Source organism: Halichoerus grypus, chromosome 5 (genome assembly GCF_964656455.1).
Source record: "Halichoerus grypus chromosome 5, mHalGry1.hap1.1, whole genome shotgun sequence".
NCBI classification, from domain to species: Eukaryota; Metazoa; Chordata; class Mammalia; order Carnivora; family Phocidae; genus Halichoerus; species Halichoerus grypus.
Window position 1 is genome coordinate 166,983,672 of NC_135716.1, and position 26,148 is coordinate 167,009,819.

Below are 26,148 nucleotides of genomic sequence, written 5' to 3' on the forward strand. Positions count from 1 at the left end.
TTGAGTCAATTTGAATTTTTATTAACACACATTTTTCAAAGTTTGTACAAACCAAAACATTCCTGTGTTTCAAAATGTCCATTATACAAACATACAAATGAACAAAAGGTGTTACCAAAAGTTAGCTACTCAATTTCATGGTAAAACAGTGTCATGATTTTTAAAAACCAAAATTTCAAGACTGAGGTTTCTTCCTTCACTTTTTGGAACTTGTGGAAAGTTAGAAAATGTGTGAATCTGCTTTATATTAAATGCCAAGACCTTAAAAAAAGATTTAGTATAAAACTAAGTATGTGTTTTTATATTATCACTTCATGAAACAGAATTTCTCAAGTCTTCCAAATTAAAAAAACCCAAAAAACCATGACTGTAACGTTTTTCACAATCTTTCCCCCATAGTCAAACGTAAATGCATCTGAAAAATATTATCTGACAGTTTATCTTTACCTAAAAGTTTCTCATTCAAAAAGTTACAAAACTATTTAGCACTGCCATTTCCCCTGCGTAGAAGGGAAAATGACCTCCCCTACTAGAGTGAGATAGAAGCAACATGGTCCATTGTTTCTCTTCTCGGAAAGAAGCCACCCATTTCCACATCTCCGTCCAATTCTGTGCATGGCTCCACTTGTGAGAATGTTATCACAAATTATAAGCATTTGCCTTAGGAAATGCCTAGCAAGTTAAACTGACTGCTTACAATTTTGGTACACTGAGGTACAAAGGTCATCTGCCCTCATGGTTACCTCTAGCCGCAGTACCCCTCCCTCTCCATTAATGATTCCAAGGTAGTTGATTTTACTGTGTTTCATGGGACATTACACATCTCTCATTTCTTTCACAAACATCCCATACAGGACCTGAGAGAATGACTGGAAGTGCAAATCTATCTCCTCTCCTGGAAAAGTAAATCCATGTGCCTATTGGGTCAAGAAGGGAAAATAGGACACAAACAATTCTGGCTGAGGCCAAGCTGCTTCTGACAAGCCCTGTTTTCAATACATTTCCATTCAAAGCAAGGAGTGTACAGGCTGGGGTGAATGAGGAGGAGTGGGGAGAAGGTACAGTGATACCATTTCTCGAAATCAGACTCAGAGTCCATACTTGAGCAGCTCATACTGACTCTCAAAATGCTCTGTAGTTCAAATATTATCCCATTTTGAATCTGCTCATTTTTTTAAAAAATGTTCTCTGACAATGGCCCAATATAACAAATGATATAAGTAAAAGGTATTTTTTTTTTTAAAAAAAGAAGTGGCAGTGTGAGAATTTAAAATCAGTCACATAAAACAATCAAGAAAGGGGTAGGGGAGGGAAATGTCCAGTAAAACCTAGACAACCTTTCTTTCTGCCCTTACTTAAAAAGACAGACTGTTCAAATCTTTGCTACCTCCCTTAAGTAGCTTCTTCTTAAATGCTCTTCCAAGAAATCCTCCAAAAGGCACTTAACTCCATACTGATGCATTGAATTGTTTCACCTCAGCAATCAGTTTTTAAGACTCCAAGGTAACAAGAAAAGGTCTTATTCCTTTACTAAAAGGTAGAGAGTAGAACTTTTTTTTTTTTAAAGAGGCATCACTTTTACAAGAAGAACAAGCTAGGCTACCATTATTCCTTTATCAAGAAAAAGTTTCTTTTTTTAAAAAATAAATAAAACTCTGGCTATACATAGTACAAAGTTCATACATAATATACCTGGAAAAAAACCCAAGAGTATACCCTGAAGCAAAAGGTTTATTGGAGAGAGAAAGCCTCTTCCATTGTACCAAGTCTTAAGGTGGCAGTTTTCAAAGTTCAGAGGGTGGCAGTGATATGTGATTAATGCCAAACAATTTGCTCATGGGTATGGCAGGATGCAATGATGGACAAAAAAACAAACAAAAATCATTCTGCACATAACACTGAGCAGTGACCACCACACACACACAAAGAGTAGTACCAAAAGGGAGAGACAGAGAGTAGTCGGGGGGGGGGGGGGGGAGAAGGGAGGGAAAGAGTGAAAGTATGAGACAAAGAGCTTGGAACCCCAAACATCCAAGCATGCAGTCATGACACAGCACAAACCAGGTGTTTCCATTCAGCCTACTGCGATCCCACAAAGAAGGATAACTATAATAAAATAGAGATTTCTTAAGAAAGCTTGCAATTCCCAGAGAACAGCCAGGTCACCAATCCTAACCCAGGAACCCCTGTGCTGTTGACTGGGAGCCTCCTTATGGTCTCTCATGGAGAGGTTATAGCTCCTGATTTCTCCGACTTCTTGCTCTTGGACAAGGCAGCTGCCTGCTTCAGGAGCTCTCGGTTTTTGGCCTAAACAAAAAAATTCAGTGAAAGAAGGATGTTTTAACAGGACAGGACATGTTTTTCATGCAGATGCTAAGGCATACAATGTAGAGGGTCAGGAAGAGAACAAGTTCTAGAGGCAGAAAACAACAGAAAGCTCTAGGGCTTGGTTCAGGGGAAGATAGTGTTTGCTGGAGGTTAATCAGCACACTTCAATCTCCTGGGATCCACAGTTACAAAAGGGTGCTTTGTGCAACACAAACAAACCGTGGAGTGCCTTAATGTGCTGGATAAACAGAATTCATAATCCAGACATCTGGAATCACATCTGGCTTATCCAAAAATCAAAACACACATTTATTACTGCCACTGTTTTTGAGGGAAAAAGATCAGAACACACCCAACAGTGAAACAATAAAAGACAGCTATAAGGTCGATTAATGTGAATTTGTCAATACCCTGAGAATAAAGAAATCTAAGAGATAATCACTTGAAAATACAATCAGCTAAATACACCAGGGTTATCACATAAAATAAGCAGACTCACCTGCAATTGCTCTGTGACTTCTTTGTGGGTTTTCTCCATCTGGTTCATTTTGGCTCTCATCTGAGATTCTTGGTATTGAAAATCAGCCTTCAACTCTGTGATCTGAGGGGGGAAAAAAAGGCAGAGTGACCAGAAGAAATCTCTGTGCAACGAAAAATGTTCTCGTACCAAAGAACTAAATGGTTTCCCAAATGAATGAAATCCAGGGCTCTCCTGAAGATCCATAACTATATCAAAGCCAGGGGATTCTGTATCCTGTTTTTTCTAAAGATTTCCTGAAAATGATACAAAGTCCTGACATATCATTTCTGATACATCATCACTGGCAGGTTTTAAAGATTTTATATATTGGGGTGCCTGGGTGGCTCAGGTGGTCAAGCATCTGCCTTCAGCTCAGGTCATGAGCCCTGCATTGGGCTCTCTGCTCAGCGGGGAGCCTGCTTCTCCCTCTCCCTTTGCCTGCCGCTCTGCCTGCTTGTGCTCTCTCTGTGTTAAATAAATAAGTAAATCTTAAAAAAAAAATAAAGATTTAGGGGTAGACGAACCATGAGAGACGATGGACTCTGAAAAACAAACTGAGGGTTCTGGGGGGGGGGAGGATGGGTTAGCCTGGTGATGGGTATTAAAGAGGGCACGTTCTGCATGGAGCACTGGGTGTTATGCACAAACAATGAATCATGGAACACTACATCTAAAACTAATGATGTAATGTATGGGGATTAACATAACAATAAAAAATTAAAATAAATAAAGATTTTATGTATTTAATACATGCCAATAATCCCCCAAATAAATCAGTGATTATAATACAATATGACTGACGGTTTGAGAGAAGCCAGGAGAATAACAGCTATTGCCTTTTTTTTTTTTTTTAAAGATTTAATTTATTTATTTGACAGAGAGACACAGCGAGAGAGGGAACACAAGCAGGGGGAGTGGGAGAGGGAGAAGCAGGCTTCCCGCAGAGCAGGGAGCCAGACGTGGGGCTCGATCCCAGGACCCTGGGATCATGACCTGAGCCGAAGGCAGACGCTTAACGACTGAGCCACCCAGGCGCCCCTAGCTATTGCCATTTATTGAATTTTTAACCCTGTTCCAGGCAAACTGTTTGAACATATATATATATGTATATAGTTGTTTTTGTTTTTTAGTAATCTCTATGTGTGTGTGTGTGTGTGTGTATACATGATTGTTTTTGTTTTAGTTTGGTTTGGTTTGGTAATCTCTATAGCCAGCATGGAGCTTGAACTCCAAGATCAAGAGCTGTATGCTCCTCCAACTGAGCAAGCCAGGTGACCCAAACTGTTTGATTCTATTTTTTCATTCAATCCTATGATAAACCTTTGGGGGGGGCAATATTATTCTTCCTATTTTATAGATGGGAAAACCAAGCCTTAGAAAGGGCTAAGTAACATGGCCAAGATCATACATGTTAGCAAGTGGCAGAGCTAGAATTCAAACCCCAGGCCTTCTTCTATTGACTATGCTATTCAAGAAGAGAAGAGAAATCTACGTCAGGGAAGTGATGTGTGAGCTGAGTTTTGAGGGACATGAGGTACAGCTGGCACACAAGGTAGGGAGAAGGGCATCCAAACAAAGGAAACTGTGTGGGCACAGCCCAGGCCTATGAGGTCACTGACAGCTTGTTCGAAGGACTGATGAGCATGGAGAACGGCAGGAGATGATGCTACAGATAGGCAGGCATGATGGAGAAGGGCCTGTGTTCCAAGCCAAGGAGTGTGACCTTGATTCTGAAAGTGATGAGAAACAATCTCCTATTTGTTTTTGCTCCTTCTAAAACCCAAACTCTGCAAAGCAGTAGAAACAAATGTTCATTTTATCTCTATTTTGCAAAATCCTTTTATGTGCCATTCTAATCTAGTCCATGAAGAAGATATACTTGGGTCTGCTTTCATCCAATAGTCATGTAGTAAAGTGGAAAAAATACTGGTCTCTCCCCATGAATCTCCACCTTCCTGGCAGAAGAAAGCACAGGCTAGTAGAAAGAACAGCAGAATCAGAAAGACTTGAGTTAAGTACTTTGTGCTGCCGTTTACTAGTTGTGTGATTTGGTACATCATTTAATATCTTTGGGTCCATTTCCTCATCTGTAAAATGAGGTCAAAATTAAATGGAAAGCAGGCATATGAATATTTTAACGTTATAAATGCCTTTGTTAGCCATTCACAATGAAACCTAGCACTCCAAACTTGGCACAAAAAAAACATACAGTCTCAGGGAAAAAAACACAACTAGATGAAGGGAATGAAAGCCTAAAAGGAAAAATATTGGAGGCTCTCTTCATCTGTGACATGATGATAACAGTGATTCCTCTCTCAAAGGGCTATTAGGAAGATAAATGAGTTAATACATAGAAAGCACGCAGAATAGTCAGCCACATAGTTAAGTATCCAATAAAAGTTAGCTATTATTGTTATTAATATATTAAGACAAAAATGAGATATTCTTTAAGAACCTAAAAATAAGATAAATAGACCTGAATCAGAAGAAGGATGTAAAAAGTTCCCTTAAAGAGCGGGGCTGTCAGACCAGAGTAAGACTTTACTGAAGATGTTAATGTGTTTAAAGAGTGGGTCACTCAGGAAGGGAATTGTCAGTAATAGAAGCAAAATGACCTACTAGTCATGGAGGAAGGCCTACCTGAACATAGTCCAGGAAGGAGAGAGACCTGGCCCACATATTTTGAGTATTACTGTCCCACAGACATGGCCATCCCAATAATAGAGATGGAGACATGAGGTTCTCTTAGCTTGAGAGCATTAAGAATTCCAATTACACAACTACCTCCTCTTGTCCTGACTCCATGCTCATTCGGCACCTTCTGATTGCAACCTTCCAAAGCAGCTCATGCTGAGAAGAGCAGGAGTCAGTTATGCCCCACTATGAATTAAGAGGGGCACTGTAGTTTTACACATCACCTCTGTAAGCCTGGTTAACAGGAGTCCTCCCTGAGAAGTGGAAGCTCCCTCTGAATGCTGAGAAAAATCAACTTGTTAAATGCACCTGACCGAGGTAGATTCACCATGGTAATACCAGGTCATGAGTCATCTTGGCAGACAGTAAGCCTCTCCCAGGATAGCCCAACCTTGCCACTGGATCTCTCAAAGCATCAGTGGCCAGTACCAAATAAAAATCAGTTAAACAAGAGTTAGCACCATGCCCTATGGTACCACATGTTTACCCTTGCATCATTCTAGCCTGAGAGGCATTAACAAAACTGTACCTTCTTCTCTTTCTCTAAAATCATTTGATCTTTTTGATGCAGCATCTTCTTCAGAGTGGCCACTTCTTCCTTCAGTTGGGCAATGATGACAAAGTGGTCAGTGCCCGGTGAGTCCAGAGCCAGGTCTGGGGAAAAGCTGAGTAGAAACATGGAGGGGAAAAAAATCATAACTTGGAGGGATAAACCTTTTTCTACTTGAGGACACACCAGAGGCCACCTGACTACAAGCTCAAGGGTAAGAACAACTATTTGAATTCCCAGCAGTAAGCACAATGCTCCATACATGCCAGACTCAATAGCATTTGCTAAACTGCACAGGCAAGGTGATCATGAGATAACTATACCAACCAAACCACAACCCAGAGCATTTCTGCAGCATCTCCTCTCACATTGAAGATGAAAACAAATGCATTCCCCAAGAGTCAAGGACATTTTGTTTCAGGTGTATTGAAGATTCCCAATTATTTATGGGTGAAACAGTCAATTTTTTGTGACTAACTCATTTCCCTAGAATCTGGATAAATTACCAATTGTTAGCTCACATATTTTTCTTTTAAAACTCCCCACAGAGCTCATCTTTTGGTTCTTTATTTTCTGCCCCAAAGCACCATGATGTGGTGCAGCTGCTAAGAAGCTGATGCCTAGGGGCGCCTGGGTGGCTCAGCCGGTTTAAGCAACTGACATGGGCCGCTGCTCAGTGGGGAGTCTGCTGCTTCCTCTCCCTCTGTCCCTCCCCCCACTCATTCTCTCTCTCAAATAAATAAATAAAATCTTAAAAAAAAGAAAGAAAGAAGCTGTTGCATTCCATCCCAGGAGCAGTCAGTCCCTTCTAAAAATTATAAAAAGATGAAATTTTCTTTTAAAGATTTTATTTATTTGAGAGAGAGAGCGCACACAAGCAGGGGGGGGCGGCAGGCAGAGGGAGAAGCAGACTTCAAGCCCCACTGAGCGGGGAGCCCGACATGGGGCTCAATCCTGGCACTCCGGGATCACGACCTGAGCCGAAGGCAGATGCTTAACTGACTGAGCCACCCAGGTGCCCCAAAAAGATGAAATTAATAGGAAGGAAGCCAACTTCCCCTACACTGCAACTGGCCTGTTGACCACCACTTCCAATATCAAAAATTCAATGATATTTAGTTAGAAAAGACACAAAGAGGTGGCAAATTCCAGAGTCACACCACAACCCGGGTTTTCAACAGATTCTTCTCAATAACAGCACCTGAGCACTTACTTCATTTTTTCAAAGTGCCAGGTCAACTCTGTCCTCTTAGCAGAGTCCTCTAATCAGGCCCAGCTCCCGGGAATCTGTAACCCTCTGAAATTGTATGTATAATTCGGTGTATACATACAATGGGTGGTTTCTAGGATGAGGATCCATAGCTTTCCCTGGTTGGTCAGAGATGTCTTACACCCAAAACAAGTTAAAGGAATCACTGCCATGAGAGTCAAATCCTGCCCTTCTCTAGAGATTTCCCAAAGAAAGCTCTTACTCCTCCCAAGGCAACCTTTAAAGTAAAACACAAACCTGTTCTTCCTAAGCAGACACTGGAATATTGATTCCTAGCTCCCTACATCAATATAGCAATGACTCTAGGCCCCCCTTGCTGTTGGTTTGTTCCTCCATCTTAAACTACATCTAATAACCAGCATTTCTCTACACAGGTAGAAACTCCAAATAGCAAGTGGAATCACTGGACATCCTCAGAGTTACCAAGTCAAACATTCTATGGCTAGAAGACACAGTCCATTGATAAGAATATTCTCTCTTGGTCCACATGAAGCATGTGAGAAGAATGTCAGAAGAATGGACCCGTTGCTTTTATAACTGATGAATATGCAGAATTACTGGGTAACAAAAAAGTAAATGCCATATAATAAAACAAGGCACGCAGGAGAAAATACTGAAAGAACCCATCAAAGTCTCCACCAATTTCAACACCTGCCAAGGGACTGTCTTCCCTCAATCCAAGAGAATTTACTTAAGCCCGTAACTAGAATGACAAATGAAACAGAGTAATGGGCTAATATAAATCTTGTGGTCCCAAAAGCTCCTAATGTTCTTCTCTACCTGCTTCTTAAGAGAGGATTCTTCCCATACCAATACACTGTTGACAAAACCAGTTGTGTCTATCCTGTGTTAGGGCCTGACCTTTCTAACTCTCTAACTTCTGATTAATAAGAACTGCTGGAAATCAAATGAAAACAGACGGCTAGGTTAGCAAGGCAGAAAATTAGATCCAGTCTCTTTTCAAATATCTCCAATGACAGGGAACTCACTACTTCTCTAGGAAGCTTCTTGTCTTTTCTAAACCTTTTTTTTTTTTTTTTAAGATTTTATTTATTTATTTGACAGAGAGAGAGAGACAGCAGAGAGGGAACACAAGCAGGGAGCCCGATGCGGGGCTCGATCCCAGGACCCTGGGACCATGACCTAAGCTGAAGGCAGACGCTTAACAACTGAGCCACCCAGGTGCACCCTTTTTCTAAACCTTTTAATATAAGAGCAATCCTCCTCAGGGTAAGCCAAAACCTGCCTCCCTGTCATTCCTATCCTTTGGCCCTGGGTCTGTCCTCAAAGGCCACACAAAGTAAGTCTACTCTTTCAGGCATATTTCAAATGGAGAATGAAATAAAACCATGAGGAGGGGCGCCGGGCTGGCTCAGTCGGTGGAGTGTGTGACTCTTGATCGCAGGGTTGTGAGTTCAAGCCCCATGCTGGGCGTAGAGACAACTTAAAAATAAAATCTTAAAAAAGTTAGACTTTAAAAAAAAAAAAAAAAGGTTAAAAAAAAAAAACCTACGAGGAAAGGAAAAGAATGTCCTTTAGAACAATAAACCACAAGGTGTGCCTGGGCATCACCCAATGTTGAGAGTGCTTTTTTATCACCAACAGAACAACAAACAAATATGATAAAAAAGTAGCTGGTACATTTTCTCTGGGAAGAAAAGCTAGACATGAACTCAGATTTTCCTTAAATTGAAAAGTTTTTGCTACAATTTCAAGAAACTAGAAAATATTAGAGGGAAGCTGTGAATTCTGCAGGATACTAAAAAAAAAAAGACAAAGGCATTTTAGAAGTATAAAACTATCTGAGGGGGCACCTGGGTGGCACAGTTGGTTGAGCGTCTGACTCTTCATTTCAGCTCAGGTTGTGATCTCAGGGTCATGAGATCAAGCCCCGTATCAGGCTCTGCACTCAGTGCAGAGTCTGCTTAAGACTCTCTCTCCCACTTCCTCTGCTCCTCCCCCCGCCAAATAAATAAATAAAAATTTATGAAAAAAATAAAAAATAAAATTATTTGAGAAAAGGTTTTATAAAAAACCTAGGGGTATCTGGGTGGCTCAGTTGGTTGAGCATCTGACTTCGGTTCAGGTCATGATCTCGGGGTCCTGGGATGGAGCCCCATGTCAGGCTCCATGCTCACTGGGGAGTCTACTTGGCTCTCTCCCTCTCCCTCTGCCCCTCTCCCTGCTCGTGCACACTCTCTCTCGCTTAAATAAATAAATAAAATCTTAAAAACAAAAACAAACCAAAACCTAACGTGATGTGTTCCCTCTGTATGATACAGAAGGCTAATGGAAAAGGAAAAAAAGGAGAAAAAAAATCAAATATGCCTCAAAACTTAAAAACTAAGAGAGGAGAATGTGGTAGAACAGCAAGGTGAGTGAATTGTGTAAGACTGTTGAATCTCAGATCTGTACCTCTGAAACAAATAATGCAATATATGTTAAGAAAGAAAAAAAGAAGAAGAAGAATGTAGCAGGAGGGGAAGAATGAAGGGGGGGAAATTGGAGGGGGAGAAGAACCATGAGAGACAATGGACTCTGAAAAACAAACTGAGGGTTCTAGAGGGGAGGGGGGTGGGAGGATGGGTTAGCCTGGGGATGGGTATTGAGGAGGGCACGTTCTGCATGGAGCACTGGGTATTATGCACAAACAATGAATCATGGAACACTATATCTAAAACTAATGATGTAATGTATGGGGATTAACATAACAATAAAAAAATTAAAAAAAAAAAAAAAAAAGAACAGCAAGGTGAATGGAAAGTTGTTAGAGAGCAGCCTTCAGAAGACAAGAGGAGATAACAATGAAAGGACAAGAGCATATATGGATATTTTAAAAGTAGGGCCAGGAAAGTAGTCTGCGATCAACTGAAAATGGGGAGGCAGCTACAACAGACAGCTCAGAAGTGAGACCATTAACATCTGGTATAGAACTGAATTCAAGATAGATACTCAGTAAAAAAACTGGGGGTTTGCATGACATTACAAAAGGACGTCAAAAAAAAGGCTTGTCAGAATGTTTTCAAAGTGAGGGGTGACTGGGTGGCTCAGTCAGTTGGGCATCTGACTCTGGGTTTCGGCTCAGGTCATGATCTCACGGGTTGTGGGATTGAGTCCTGTGTTGGGCTCTGCGCTCAGTGGGGAGTCTGCTTGGAGATTCTCTCCCTCTGCCCTTCCCCACCTCGCACTCTCTCTCTCTCTCAAATAAATCAATAAATCTTAAAAAAAAAAAAAGACACCCTGTAGAATCTGAAATCAAGTTAATAAAAAAGGTAACAGGAAAGAATACATTTCACAGATGCTTTGTGCTCCTTAATTGAAATTCAGCCCTGGTAAGCCTACGTGCTAATCTACTCCCATATCCACCACTGGCTGGGAGGGAGAACCTACACTGGGCGTTTTCAGAATGGAAATGATTCCAAGGATTTTGGGGAAGAGTATGTCACTGTCTCACTTCAGGATGCCTGGGCCTGCAGAAACAGGAAAATGGGAGGCCCCAAGACTTGGCTGGGAAGCAACACTGCACCAACACGAATGGGGCACTCTAGACATTAGGACAAAGCAGCTGCAAGAGGAAGCAGCACTCAGGAGAAGGGAAAGCAAATAAAAATATGTATTTAGACAGGTTTAAAAAGAAGTAAAAATATTTAAATGCATCTCGTTCTCTGCTGATTGAGTATCTGCATTGGGCCTTCTGCATGCTAAGGAAGCATTGATTACCCCTCACAGACTGAGCAATACTGTCTTAACTCCAACTGGTCTCTGCTCCACTTCTCAAGACAAACTCCTGCCCTGCCTGGAGGAGGCCACAGGCACAGATCACAATGAAAAGCATACAGCTCCTGACTTCTTAAAATTAGTGTGGGGGAGTTATTTGTGGACTACAGGATTCAGTTGCTATTAAATCCAGTTATATGTGCTTGTCTTTTACAGACAGGATTAGTTATAAACAAATATTGACACTGCTTATTCATAAGATATCAAGTGGCTAATGTAATGACCCTCAGAGACTCAATAACAACCCTAGACTAGGTCCAAGGCATACCCTGGAACGTATTCCTGTTTCAGGAACTGTATATGCAGCAGCTCAAACGGAAGCATGCACACACACCAACTGGCTTACCTGTCTCCATTGGTTGTGATTGACTCAAACTTGGATTTTTTCTTTGGGATTTCATTTTGAATTGAAGATGTAGAAAGTGTTTTCTGGCTTTTAATGCAAAAATAGAGAGACAGACATTAGAAATAAAAGATTTATAAAACATCACAAAAGTTTGTTAAATGGGACCAACATGATATCACAGCTCTTCCATACAAGAGCTAATTATTCTTGATTTTTTTTTTTTTAAAGATTTCACTTATTCACTTGACACAGAGAGAGAGAGAGAGCACAGCAGGGGGAGCGGCAGGCAGAGGGAGAGGGAGAAGCAGGCCTCCTGCTGGGCAAGGAGCCTGATGTGGGGCTCGATCCCAGGATCCTGGGATCAAGACCTGAGCTGAAAGCAGACACTCAACCAACTGAGCCACCCAGGCGCCCCTATTCTTGATTATTAAAATCCACCAAGGTGTTGATTTCATAGGTCCTGGATGCATGGGTAGCTCTCTTCCATAGGGCCCCAAAATTCTTAGCTTTAATTAAATATTACCTGCTTTATTAATAACTACGAGAACAGAGTCAATAAAATTTTAATAAGAAGTATAATCTATCTTATAGTTTAAAAAGTACTTTTCTAAAAATCTTTTTAATTTTTTTAATTTTAAGTAGGCTCCATCCCCAATGTGGGACTCACACTCATAACCCTGAGATCAAGAGTCGCATGCTCCACCAACTCAGCCAGCCAGACTCCCCCCCTTTTTTTTTTAAAGATTTTATTTATTTATTTGACAGAGAGAGACACAGCGAGAGAGGGAATACAAGCAGGGGGAGTGGGAGAGGGAGAAGCAGGCTCCCCGCGGAGCAGGGAGCCCTATGTGGGGCTCGATCCCAGGACCCTAGGATCATGAACTGAGCCGAAGGCAGACGCTTAACGACTGAGCCACCCAGACGCCCCCAGCCAGACACCCCTTAAAAAGAACTTTTACATTTAATGTTTCATATGCATTTCCAACTCTGTGAGGTATATACAAGGTACTATTTCTACTCTGCAGAAACTGAGGCTCATTGAGGTTAACTGACCTACCCAAAGATATATAGCTTGTCAATAGTGAAGCTGGGACTGGATACCAGGTTGAACTCTTTGTCCAGTTCTTCTTCAGTACATTTCTGTGAATCTACTATCTGAGTCCCACAACACCACTAAAAATCAGTTTTAGCCCCAATGAGTTCACCCTCAAGAAAGACCCCTTCTTACTTGATCTCTTCAATATTTGATACCACTGACCATGCCATCCTTCCCTCCTTCCAACTTTATTGAGGAGTAACTGACAAACTGTATACATGTAAGGTATACAATGTGACAGTTTGATATACACATGTTATGGAATGATTACCAAGATTAAGATAATTAACACATCTATCACGTCACATAGTAAACTTTTTTTAACGGCAAGAATGCTTACAATCTACTCTCAGCAATTTTCAAGTATATAATACTGTATTAAGAATAATCACTCTGCTGTACATTGGATCCTCGGAATTTTTTCTCCTTAGAACTGAAAGTTTATATACTCTTTGACCTAAATCTCCCCATTTCCCCCTTTCCCAGCCCCTGGCAACCATGATTCCAATCTCTGTTTCTATGAAATCGGCTTTTTATTTATTTATTTATTTATTTTTATTTATTTGAGAGAGAGAGACACAGCGAGAGAGGGAACACAAGCAGGGGGAGTGGGAGAGGGAGAAGCAGGCTTCCCGCCGAGCAGACAGCCTGATGCGGGGCTCGATCCCAGGACCCCGGGATCATGACCTGAGCCAAAGGCAGACACTTAACGACTGAGCCACCCAGGTGCCCCTGAAATTGGCTTTTTAAAAAGGTTCCACATAGAAGTGATACCATAGAGTATGCCTGTGTGTATGTATATATATCACATTTTCTTTATCCATTCATTCATTGCAAATCATTTACATTGTTTCCATCTCTTGGCTATTATGAATAAAGCTGCAATGCACATGGGGGTACAGATAATCTCTTCAAGATAACCGATTTCATTTTCTTTGGATATATACCCAGGAATGACCACTGGATCATATGGTAGTTCTGTTTTTAATTTTTTGAGGAACCACCATACTGTTTTGCACAATGGCTATACCAATTTACATTCCCACTAATGGTGTATAGGGTTCCCTTTTCTCCATAACCTCACCAACATTTGTTATTTGTCTTTTCCTCTCTCTCTTTTTTTAAAGTAATCTCTACACCTGAAGTGGAGCTCGAACGCACAGCCCTGAGATCAAGAGTCACATGCTCCACCGACTGAGCCAGCCAGGTACCCCTCTTGTCTTTTTGATAATGGCCATCTAAAAGACGTGAGGTAATATCTCATTGTGGTTTTGATGTGCATTTCCCTGACAATTAGTGATGTTTAGCACCTTTGCATGTATCTACTGGCCATTTGTATGTCTTCTTTGGAAAAATGCCTATTCAGGTCCTTTGCCCACTTTTAAATTGGATTTTTTTTTTTTTTAGTATTGAATTGTATGAATTCTTCATAAGTTTTTTTATATTAATCCCTTATCAGATACATGGTTTACAAATACTCACTCTATCTTTCTTGAGTGCTTCTAGAGTTCTGTTCTCAGCTTCCAACTTGAATTATATCATCCAAGAGCATGGTTTTAACAACTACTTATTATATGGGTTGGAAATGGTATTCCCCAAATGCAGATTCACGGACTCTATCCTACATCCTATTGAATTAAAGTCTGGGGTGGAGCAGCAGGAATCCACACTTGATAACAACTTCTATTCCCACTGACTCTTATGTGCTACCAATGGGCCACATCTGAACCTTTCTTGTGAGTTCTAGGCTAAGCTCCCAAAAAATAATTCTTGATTCTCCAAACTCAACATTTTATTTTTTTGAATTTTTTAAAAAGATTTCATTTATTTATTAGAGAGAGAGACAGAGAGAGCACGAGCAGGGGGAGAAGCAGAGAGGGGGGAGAAGCAGAGGGAGAGGGAGAAGCAGAGGGAGAGGGAGAAGCAGAGGGAGAGGGAGAAGCAGACACCCTGCTGAGCAGGGTGCCTGACGCGGGGCTCAATCCCAGGATCTGAGTCAGGACCTGAGCTGAAGGCTGATGCTTAACCGACTGAGCCACCCAGGCGCCCCACAAACTCCTCTTTTAAAAACTGAACTTCTCTTCTTCCTATATTCTAAGAATCTACCTATTCACCCAAGTAAGAAACCTGAGAATTATCCTTTACTCACCCAGCTCTTACCCTTCTACCTGTTCATCAATTATCTAAATTTCTCATAATTCTCCCTCTAAACTATCTTCCTGAATCTGCTTCTTTGATCTCTGGTGCCATGGCCTCAGTTGAGATTCTAATATTAACATCTCTTACCCTGGACTCATAAAAAAGCTTAACTAGCCCCCAGTCTCTTTTTCTTCCAATGTATTCTCCATAGTAATCAGGGTTAATTTTTTTTACAGACCCCAGGATTAGGTTCATGCTCCTTAACATGTCTGCAGAATCCCCTTTTCTCCCATTCCCTGGCTCTCAAACATAAAGTCCAGCAACATAAAAGAACCTGCAATTCCCCAGGATTTCACGTGGTCTCACGCCCTCCATGTCTCTACAAACGCTATTTCCTCAGCCTAGGATGCCTCTGCCCATTCCCTCTGTGATGATTCCAACTCATCCTAAAATCCAGCTCCAACACCAGCTCTTCTCTGAGCCTCTCTTGCCTGACTTCCCAAGGCAGTTAATTACTACTGCCTCTCATGCCTGTATCTTGATGCTTCTCATGCTCATCGAATTATATTGCAATGATTTGATTTCAGGTCTGTCTTCCCTACCAGACTACATACTCTTGGTGAGCAGCATGATTCTTTCATTCATCTCTGCCTTCCTAGCAGAGTCGTTGGCCCATGAGAGTACTTAATAATGTTTGCTAAATGAACAAACAAAATCATAATGGTAACAATAACAAACAGTAACTAAAATATATTGAATGCTTCCTATATGCCAGTTATAAAACTAATCACTATGCATGCACTATATAATTTATGTTCACAACAATTCCATGAGTTAATACTATTATTTCCCTATTTTAAAGATGAAAAAAGCTTGCCCAAGATCCCACACAGAGAACCTGGCAGAGTTGGGATTCAATCCAGAGCCAGAACTCTTTTTTTTTTTTTATTAAAGATTTTATTTATTTATTTGACAGAGAGAGAGACAGCGAGAGAGGGAACACAAGCAGGGGGAGTAGAAGAGGGAGAAGCAGGTTTCCTGCAGAGCAGGGAGCCTGATGTGGGGCTCGATCCCAGGACCCAGAATCATGACCTGAGCCGAAGGCAGACGCCTAACGACTGAGCCACCCAGGCGCCCCTGGAGCCAGAACTCTTAACAATACCTCAGATACTCTGAAAGGAAGCTAAGGCTACAATGAAAGGACATCTTTTTGACTAGATCCCACCAGGACAAACCTAGAACATCTATCAACCTCCTGTCCAAATATGCATTAAAAAAGCTGCATGCCTCAGAAAGTGAAATGTCCAAACTTTTAAGGAGATAACCCACTCCAAAGGTGAGAAGAACATTACAGGGAAAGTAGAACAAGTTCCACAAACTTTTCAGACACAATACAAACCAAGTCAGGAAATCCTGATACCTTATGGAAATCTCTCTGGCACTTGGAAGATACACGAACTGTAAAATATGGTAAAGGAGATTCCTCCTAAGCATAGTAACTAGAGAGAAAAGACTAGGAAAATGTATACCAAATGGTATCCTCCATGGCTAATTGCGTATTTTACCTGACCAACCAATACTTCCAGTCCTATCTTATGCATCTTGGGGTTACCTGTTATAATGGCTGCCACCACTCAGTCGACTATACTGTTCCTTCTCCTGGTGGCTGGCACGGGAAGAGATGCTCAGATGTTTCCTCTGCTCTTTGGTCTTTTGAAGGACCCGTTTGTACGAAAGTGTGCACAGCCAGCACAGCAATTTCCCATCTACCTGAAAGACAAGAAGACAAAGATAAAGAAAAGAGAATGTAGCACATGGGTACTACAGAATATAGGTACTGGGAGCTAGAACCTCTGGGTTAAGTCCCAATTCTGCCACTTATGAGGTGTGTGAACTTAGGCAAGTCTTCTACCTCAATTAAATCTCCCTATGTCCTGTGAAGCAGCTACTGTTATTTCCCACTGGAAAGATGATGAAACTGATGCATAATAAGATTAAGTAACTTGTCCAGGATCATTCAGCTAACCCAGGTCTACGGGACTGCAAAGCTTATACTCCAACTATTATTATATGCTACCTCCTGATTCCTAAGTCAGCTTCTCCAGTATCTTGATTCAGAGAAAATGTGCTCTGGTTGGCAAGCAGGAGTAATCTGGTCACTGGAGAGTTATATCCTCCCATTGTAAAGTAATGAATTTGGTTAGCAAGAGTTAGCTCTTGTAAGCCTAAGCATCTCCAAAAAGTAGCTCTGGACACTGAAAAAGTTTCTGTACTGTATTCTTTCATTAAAAGAACATTTATTGAAGAGAACAAATTGATAGTTGCCAGAGGTGGGGAGTGGGGGGTAGGTGAAATGGATGAAAGTAGTCAAAAAGTATAAACTTCTAGTTATAAAATAATTAAGTCACGGGGATATAATGTACAATATGATGACTATAGTTAATAATACTATATTGCATATTTGAAAATTGCTAAGAGAGTAGATCTTAAATGTTCTCATCACAAGAAAAAGAATTCGGGGTGCCTGGGTGGCTCAGTCGTTAAGCATCTGCCTTCGGCTCAGGTCATGATCCCAGGGTCCTGGGATCGAGCCCCACATCTGGCTCCCTGGTCAGGCGGGAAGCCTGCTTCTCCCTTTCCCACTCCCCCCTGCTTGTGTTCCTGCTCTCACTATCTCTCTCTGTCAAATAAATAAATAAAATCTTAAAAAAAAAAAAAAAAAAACAAGAAAAAGAATTCTGTAACTGTGTATAATGATGGATGTTAACTGGACTTATTGTGATCACTTTCCAATATACACAAATATCTATAATCATTATACTGTACATATGAAACTAATATAAGGTATGTTGATTATACCTCAATTTAAAAAGATATATAAAATAATCACTTTTTCAGTCACTTTTTAAAAAGTAGAAAATGAGAAGCACACTTTTTCTCAATAAATAACAGCAAGCTGTAGATATATTTCAGATTAATATTTTGGCCATTTCTGGTAAAACAATTGAAAGGGAGAGGAAATAGTTCTCAATAAACTATAACTTTTATCAATCTAAGTATATATATATAAATATATATGGGGGGCACTTAGTATGTGCCAGGCCACTGGAAATGTGGCAAAGAACAAGATGGACAGAGCTCATGTTCTAGTGGAGGTGGACAAACAAGCAAAAAAGCAAGATTAATTTCTCACAATGTTACATGCTATGAAAACAATAAAACAGGGTAATACGATAAGGGATGAGTGAGTGAGTTAGTAAAGGGTCTCTGTGAAGAAGTGGCATCTGAGCATGAGGAACCAGTTAAGATGCTTTGGAGAAGGATGTATCAGGCAAAACGACAGCTAGCACAAAGGTGGGAATGACACGGGCATGTCTGAAGGGCTGAAAGGCAGCCAATGTGGCTGAAACAAGGTGAGGGGTGGGAGGTGTGAGGTCAGATGAGACTGAGAGGCAAGTATGGGCCATGCAGGCCAGGCAAGGGGTTTGGGTTTTATTCTAAGTGCAGCCAGAAGTCACTGAGTTTTAAACAGAACAAATCTAAACCACTTTTATTCTACCAATGCCCCATCGCTCCACATAGGGCTCTCCTCCATGTCATCTTGTGACTTTTAATTTCAACAGATAGAGATAATTAGAGTCAGATAGTGAAACTGGTCATGTATCCTGCTTAACTTACAATCTCTCCTTTACAGAATTCAATAGAATTTTGCCAATCATCACTTCACTTATATGGGATATTGATCACTGTAATTCAGATTCTCATGAAATACTAACTCAACAGATATTAGAATATAATGGTCCAGGGGTGCCTGGCTGGCTCAGTCAAAAGAACATGCAACTGTTGATCTCAGGGTCATGAGTTCGGGCCCCACCTTGGGTGTAGAGATTACATACATACATACATACATACATAAATAACAAACTTAAAAATATACATATACTTTAAAAAAAAAGAATAAAATGGTCCACATTTAGTAAATGAAGAAAACAAAGTCTAAAAATCTTCAAGGTCAATAGCATCTAGAAAAGGAACTGAGAATTCCTTTCTGTCATATGTCTTTTTTTTTTTTTTTTAAGTAGGCTTTAGGGCACCTGGATGGCTCAGTTGTTAAGCGTCTGCCTTCGGCTCGGGTCATGATCCCAGGGTCCTGGGATCGAGCCCCACATCAGGCTCCCTGCTCAGCGGGAAGCCTGCTTCTCCCTCTCCCACTCCTCCTGCTTGTGTTCCCTCTCTCGCTGTGTCTCTCTCTGTCAAATAAATAAATAAAATCTTAAAAAAAAAGAAAGTAGGCTTTAAGTAGGCTCCATGCCCAGCACCAAGCCCAACTCGGGGCTTGAACTCACCACCCTGAGATCAAGACCTGAACTGAGATTAAGAGTCGGATGCTTAGGGCGCCTGGGTGGCTCAGTTGGTTAAGCGACTGCCTTCGGCTCAGGTCATGATCCTGGAGTCCCTGGATCGAGTCCCGCATCGGGCTCCCTGCTCGGCAGGGAGTCTGCTTCTCCCTCTGACCCTCCCCCCTCTCATGTGCTTGCTCTCTCATTCTCTCTCTCTCAAATAAATAAATAAAAAAAATCTTTAAAAAAAAAAAAAAAGAGTCGGATGCTTAACTGACTGAGCCACCCAGGCGCCCCTCTTTTTTTTTTTTTTTAAAGATTTTATTTTTAAGTAGTCTCTACACCCAACATGGGGCTCAAACCCACAACCCCAAGATCCAGAGTTGTATGCTCCCCCCACCAAGCCCAGCAGGCACCCCTTGTTTATGTCTTTTTGACACAAGTGACCCACCTTAATGTCTCTGAAAGAAAAAGAAAGTCAACAAGAACACCGAGATTTACCTTCTTTCTGTCATCTTTCCTGTCGAATGCACACTGCTGCTTACACTGCTCGCACGAATATGGCGGCCCATACTTCTTCTCCGAGTTCGTGCAGCGCTGGCACTTGTTGCCGATAAATGCTGCAATTATGTTGCAGTACTGACAAGGTTTGGGCTTAAGGAGAGAAAAAGGGTCAACTGAGTATATTATGAAATACCAGTGCATTTTTTAAAGCAACCATTCCTATTACACAGTTCATTAGGCATTGTAAAAATGTATTCCTGACTTCACAAATTTCCTTCTACATTGATCAAATGAAGCCCAATTCCTAACACTACGCATAAGGTGTTCTTCTGCACAGGACTACTGACTTTTAAACAAATAAATGAGCAAATAACAAAACCCCATTCGTGTATATACGCTGGGACTTCTGTGAGAAATTCAACAGAACCAGTTCTTTGGAGAAACCGGCAAGGGCTTCCAAATTTCTCAAAAGGCCTCTTTGCCATTATCACCATATCACAAGTTGGGAGATTCCCTGCAAGGACATAGTATCCAGAACCCTAACACTGAGAGACAAAAATTCATTCGTCAAAATGAACAGTCAACTGCTACCAAACAAAGAAGTCACATCGTAGGATCTATCTTTCCCGTCCTCTTTTCATACTGGTTACTGAAGGTCTCAAGGAAAATTATAATGACAATCCTGCCATCATGAACATAAACACAGACCTTCTCAATACTAAATATTAGCTAAGCTCGAAAGCTCAAACACTAGATAAACTTCACTGAGAAAGTATTTACACGTAACTAGTTCTAATAAAAATATGGTAATTACATCAATAATCCACAGAATATAAGGTTCCAAGAGACCTGAGTACTCACTGTTAGGTACAGAGAAACCCTACTTACTGTTCCATATAACTGCACATTCTGAGCACATTTCTTGCATATTGTATTGGTTTTACTGTTAAGGAAAAAAGAGACACAAGGTTTTTATAAGAAAAAACCTGTCTTGGGCGCCTGGGTGGCTCAGATGGTTAAGCGTCTGCCTTCGGCTCAGGTCATGATCCCAGGGTCCTGGGATCGAGTCCCGCATCGGGCTCCTTGCTCAGCAAGAAGCCTGCTTCTCCCTCTCCCTCTGCTTGTTCTCTCTCCGTCTCTCTCGCAAATGAAAAAATAAAAAAAAAAATTTAAAAAATAAAAATAAAAATAAAAATAAAAAAAAAAAAAAAAAAAAAAAAAAAAAAAAAAAAAAAAGAAAAAACCTGTCTTACTTACAACATCTGAAAACTGATTCCTCCTTAAGCCCACAGAATTTGCTCATTGCTAAGTGCCAAGGTGATACGTGGTCTGGATACTTGGTTAACTGAAGGTTGAGTATCTGGCCAATAACTCTTCTATTAATTCTTTTGTGGTTACTAATTTTATTAGCTCAGATAAAATGAGACTTTAGTTAAAATGGAGAGATTATCACATCTCCAAGTATCACTAAACAAAATTATCAAATATGGACAGAACCCTCAAAAGAATATTATGTTAGACTGAAATGGACTAGAAGTAATTCTCCTCAATTTGGATAAACAGCTGAGAAACCTGAGGTGAGAAATAAAGTATATGTGTTTCGAATACAAACTTAAGAGGTTCTATCCAGGGCGCCTGGGTGGCTCAGTTGGTTAAGCAACTGCCTTCGGCTCAGGTCATGATTCTGGAGTCCCGGGATCGAGTCCCACATCGGGCTCCCTGCTCAGCGGGGAGTCTGCTTCTTCCTCTGACCCTCCCCCTCTCATGCTCTCTGTCTCCCAGTCTCTCTCTCAGATAAATAAATAAAAAATTAAAAAAAAAAAAAAAAAAAAAAAAAAAAGAGGTTCTATCCACGTTGACTTTACTCTGTCTACACTCTCCTCTGTAAGTAAAAGCATATGAAAATCCCAGATGTGAGGAAATAGGTGCTATGACCAACTATTTTATCAATACTTCCAATTTCTCTAACAACTAAGTACTGATAAAAATAAAAACATCTTTTTTTTTGTTTTTTTAAAGATTTTATTTATTTGACAGAGAGAGACACAGCGAGAGAGAGAACACAAGCAGGGGGAGTGGGAGAGGGAGAAGCAGGCTTCCCACTGAGCAGGGAGCCTGATGTGGGGACTCGATCCCAGGACCCTGGGATCATGACCCGAGCCGAAGGCAGACGCTTAACAACTGAGCCACCCAGGCCCCTAAAAACATCTTCTGTCTTGTGAAGGTCCCGAGGTGATAATATTACCTAAATATCTAAACTGATAAACCACCTTGGGGAAAAAAATCATCTTCAAATAAAGTTTAATTCTTCACAAAGGGAGGTACAAGCAAATGCTTGATGTGCAAGAATAAACAATATTCTGGGGCTGAAAATAAAATCACATAAAAATCCAGCCTATGAGCTATTTTGTGATTATTTTCCCATAAAATCCTATAAAAGTGACCATAAAGTTAAAACAAAGAAAAATGCCAAAGTAGAAAACATTTAAATTAAAATGAAATATTCAAACAAAATATTTTCCAGGGCAATTTTCTTCCATTTTAAAGAGGCAGTATAAGAAGTGAGGTGCGGGGCGCCTGGGTGGCTCAGTCGTTAAGCGTCTGCCTTCGGCTCAGGTCATGATCCCAGGGTCCTGGGATCGAGCCCCATGTCGGGCTCCCTGCTCAGCGGGAAGCCTGCTTCTCCCTCTCCCACTCCCCCTGCTTGTGTTCCCTCTCTCGCTGTGTCTCTGTCCGTCAAAAAATAAATAAAATCTTAAAAAAAAAAAAAAAAAAAAAGAAGTGAGGTGCATTTAAAGGAAACTCTTTTATTTTATTTTTTTAAGATTTTATTTATTTATTTGACAGAGAGAGGCACAGCGAGAGAGAGAACACAAGCAGGGGGAGTGGGAGAGGGAGAAGCAGGCTTCCCACAAAGCAGAGAGCCCGATGTGGGGCTCGATCCCAGGACCCTGATATTATGACCCGAGCCGAAGGCAGACGCTTAATGACTGAGCCACCCAGGTGCCCCTAAAGGAAACTCTTTTAGAAAGAGGATTCACATCAGCAATTCTGTGATGTTGAACATTTGAGTTTATGCTTAGATTTATTACTGAAGAAGTGGGACATATATATATATATATATACAAATGCTCCTGACATCTCAGAAAACATACAAAGAAAAACTATTTCTATGATCCATCTTGAATCAATTTTTTTTAAGATTTTATTTATTTATTTGAGAGAGAGAAAGCACGAGGGGGGTGAGAGGCAGAGGGAGAAGCAGACTCCCTGCTAAGCTGGGAGTCCAATGCGGATCTTGATCCCTGGACTCGGGGATCATGACCGAAGCCAAAGGCAGACACTACACCAACTGAGCCACCCAGGTGCCCTTGAATCAATTTTTTTTTTAAGATTTAATTTTTTTTAAGTAAATTCTACACCCAACATGGGGCTCGAATCTACAACCCCGAGATCAAAAGTCACATGCTCCACCAACTAAGTCAGCCAGGCACCCCCATCTTCAATAAATTTTTATGTATGGTGCAAATTCAGGGTCAAACTTCATATCTCCCCCACACCCAAAAATTAATTCAAGATGGATCATAGACCCAAATGTAAAAGCTAAAACATAATGCTTCTAGAGGATGTTTTATATGTTTCCATTTCTATGAAATGGTAAAACTGATCCATGGTGGAAAGGAAAATCAGAACAGTAGTTGTGTGAGGGAGGCAAGAAGGGTAGGGATTGAGTGGGATGAGGCATGAGAGGACTCTCTAGGGTGATGATAATGTTCTATTATTTTGAAAGGGTTTGGGGTTACACAGATGTACACGGTTTGCAAAACTCATCGAATGATGTACTTAAGATTTGAGCATTTCACCGTGCACAAATTTTATCTCTAAAAAAATGAAGGACCGTAAATAAATGTTGAATTTTGTTAATGATATGCATGCTTAACTGTTTTGCATCAAGTATACTGATGTCCACAACTTTAAAATGCATTACAAATAAGATGGATTAATACACTAATGGATAAATGCAAATGCAGTAAACATAAATCGTAGAATCTAAGTGGTGGGTATATGAGTGTTTATTGTCTAATTCTTTCAACCACTTCTGGTTTGAAAATATCCATAATTGGGCGCCTGGGTGGCTCAGTTGGTTAAGCGACTGCCTTCGGCTCAGGTCATGATCCTGGAGTCCCGGGATCGAGTCCCACATGAGCGGGGAGCCCGCTTCTCCCTCTGATCCTCCCCCTCTCATGCTCTCTGTCTCCCATTCTTTCTCTCAGATAAATAAATAAAATCTTTAAAAAAAAAAAAAGAAAAGAAAAGAAAATATCCATAATTAAATGTTTGGGAAAATGTTCCTAGAACTGAAATAAGACTGATTAAAATTAGGTTTCTAGGTCTATGTGTGAGCTAGCAAATAGACCCCACCCTGCTTTAAGGATCTATTACAGTTGCAGTCCCACAGAACTTACTACACCAATAAACTACTTTGCTGCTATTGCAAGTCTCCCAAAAATGTGTGTTTACTCACACCTAAATGTTTTTCACATTTTTAAAAATGAGATTTAAAAAAAAAAAAATAACAAACCCTTATCAGAATGGTCACATTTCTAAAAGTATCTTCCTTTCGATTATAAATTCTTGAAGCTCTGAATATAAACATACTGAAACATGAGGCTCACTGTTTTACTGTTGTGGTTTCTTCGTGTCATAAAGATTATAAACACAATATAAAACGATCAAGGATCTTAAAAAAAAGTAACTTTAAAAATTAAAGCAGTCAATGGATAACTAGGGAACGAGAAGTGTGTTTTGTATTCGTCAATGTGTTATAATAAAACTGCAGAATCTGTGTATAATGCACTCAATTACAGATCTGTACCGTGAAAAGCAACTAATTGTCGATTTTAAGAGGAAAAAGCCTATTAACATCTTCCATGGTCAACAAAAACTGTACCTCTCCTGCTGGTACTCCGTTCTACAGTAGGTGCACTTCACAACAGGGTGTGCAATCCGACATTCCTGAAATGAAATGAGGATATAATTTTAAAAGGCAGTCAGAAATGGAAACAGCCTTCAGTAGGAGGCAGAAGACCTGGGTACTATTCCCAGCGTAGCCACTGCGCTTGAGTGAGTCACTTGAACTTTCTGGGCCTTATTTTTCTCTTCTGTAATATTGGCATCACTGGCCTGCATTGATGTGGGAATTAAGAAAGAATTTATATGGAACTAGTCATAAATTATAAAACAAAAATATGTACGAATAAGCCGCAGACTGGAAATCAGAAGCCCTGGATTCTAGTTTCAGTTCTGCCGCTTCCATTGTCTGATTTTTGAGCAGGTTCACTTGTGAAATGAAAATGCTAAATTAAAATCATTATTGCTTACCTATATGAAACTTCCTTAAAAGCAATATATATATTTCAAATATACATATGTATTTATATAAAGCCTAAAAAAAGCACTCAAACATCTGAGCTCTCTCCTACAGGGTAAACAGAGAGTGACAAAGTCATGGCCATTTGAGGCAACGATGACATACAGTTATTGAAAGTCTCCCATATCAGAGGCACAAACTCTGGATTATCTGGGAATATCTCAAAATCCATCTCAGGACGCCTTGGTGACTTTTAACTGTCACCTCACAGCACTTCTATTAGCTTAAATAGGCAAAGCAAGATGAAGCAACTCAAATGAAAAAAAGAACTTGGATCTTCAGGAGTAAAAACAGTAGCTGGTTAGGGCCAGGACCGAAGGTCACCAACTGGATGCTGAAAAATCCTTTTGCTTCGTGCGCTTAATTGTGGGGCTTTTCTATAAAGCCGCGCCACATCCGACTCTGAGACTGGCTGGAAAGTGCCCGTGAGGCGCCCGAGTTGGGAAGACTCTCCTCCCAGGCAGCACCCAACTCTGGAGTTCAGTACCAGGCGGCGTAGGGGGTCCCTCAGTCTGCAACCAACGGCGGGGAAGCCAGCCCAGGAGGGATCTCGGTGCGTCTGGTCGGGGGCAAGCAGGGGACCCACTGTCCCCTCCCCTGACCTCAAGGGGTCCGAGAACAATCCCTCGCGGTTGCTAAGCACCGGGACACGCCGGCCGCGGGGGCCTGGACGGAGCCCGGGACTCCCCCACGTGCCCCGCCGGCCCTCAGCGGAGCGGGTGAGGCGCCTCAGCTAGGCGGGCCTGCCACGCCCTGCCCGGGGGACCCCGCCGAGCGGCCCCGCAGAACAGGGGGCTCCGGGCCGCACCTCTAGCGTCCCAGTTCCCGGCCGCCGCCCCAGCCCGCGCACCTTGCACAGCTGCTGCCCCTGAGACAGCGCCTCGAAGGGGAAGCGCTGGTGGCACTTGGTGCAGGCGTAGAGCGCCGCCATGTCCGGCCGGGGCCGTGCTCACCGCCCAGCCGGCCCGGCCCGCCGCTTTATCTGACAGTCTGAGGGACAAGCAGGCGGCGGCGGCGGCAGCAGGCTGCGGGCTGCGGCAAGCGGGCGGGCCGGCGAGTGCGGGCGGATCGGGGCGGGCACGGCGGCGCTCGTTGCCCGTTCACTGGTTTATTTCGACGTCCATCAAGTACGAAGGGGCGGAACACAGGGCTT

At 41.5% G+C, this 26,148-nt stretch overlaps 1 protein-coding gene across 2 annotated transcripts; it reads right to left on the reverse strand.

The window, feature by feature from the left end:
* FAM76A (family with sequence similarity 76 member A) lies at positions 1 to 26,055 on the reverse strand. Of its 2 annotated transcripts, none has more exons than XM_036102967.2 (9): positions 25,846 to 26,055; positions 24,516 to 24,580; positions 20,453 to 20,507; positions 19,562 to 19,714; positions 16,333 to 16,490; positions 11,486 to 11,572; positions 6,072 to 6,207; positions 2,828 to 2,929; positions 1 to 2,307 (listed from the first exon to the last, which is right to left on the reverse strand). In XM_036102967.2, the coding sequence occupies exons 1-9, from the start codon at positions 25,924 to 25,926 to the stop codon at positions 2,221 to 2,223; spliced, it is 924 nt and encodes a 307-aa protein (XP_035958860.1). In that variant the 5' UTR covers positions 25,927 to 26,055; the 3' UTR covers positions 1 to 2,220. The 2 variants fall into 2 exon arrangements, with proteins under 2 accessions (XP_035958860.1, XP_077929713.1); XM_078073587.1 differs by having other exon boundaries at positions 20,426 to 20,507.
* Between the last annotated feature and the right edge of the window lie 93 nt (positions 26,056 to 26,148).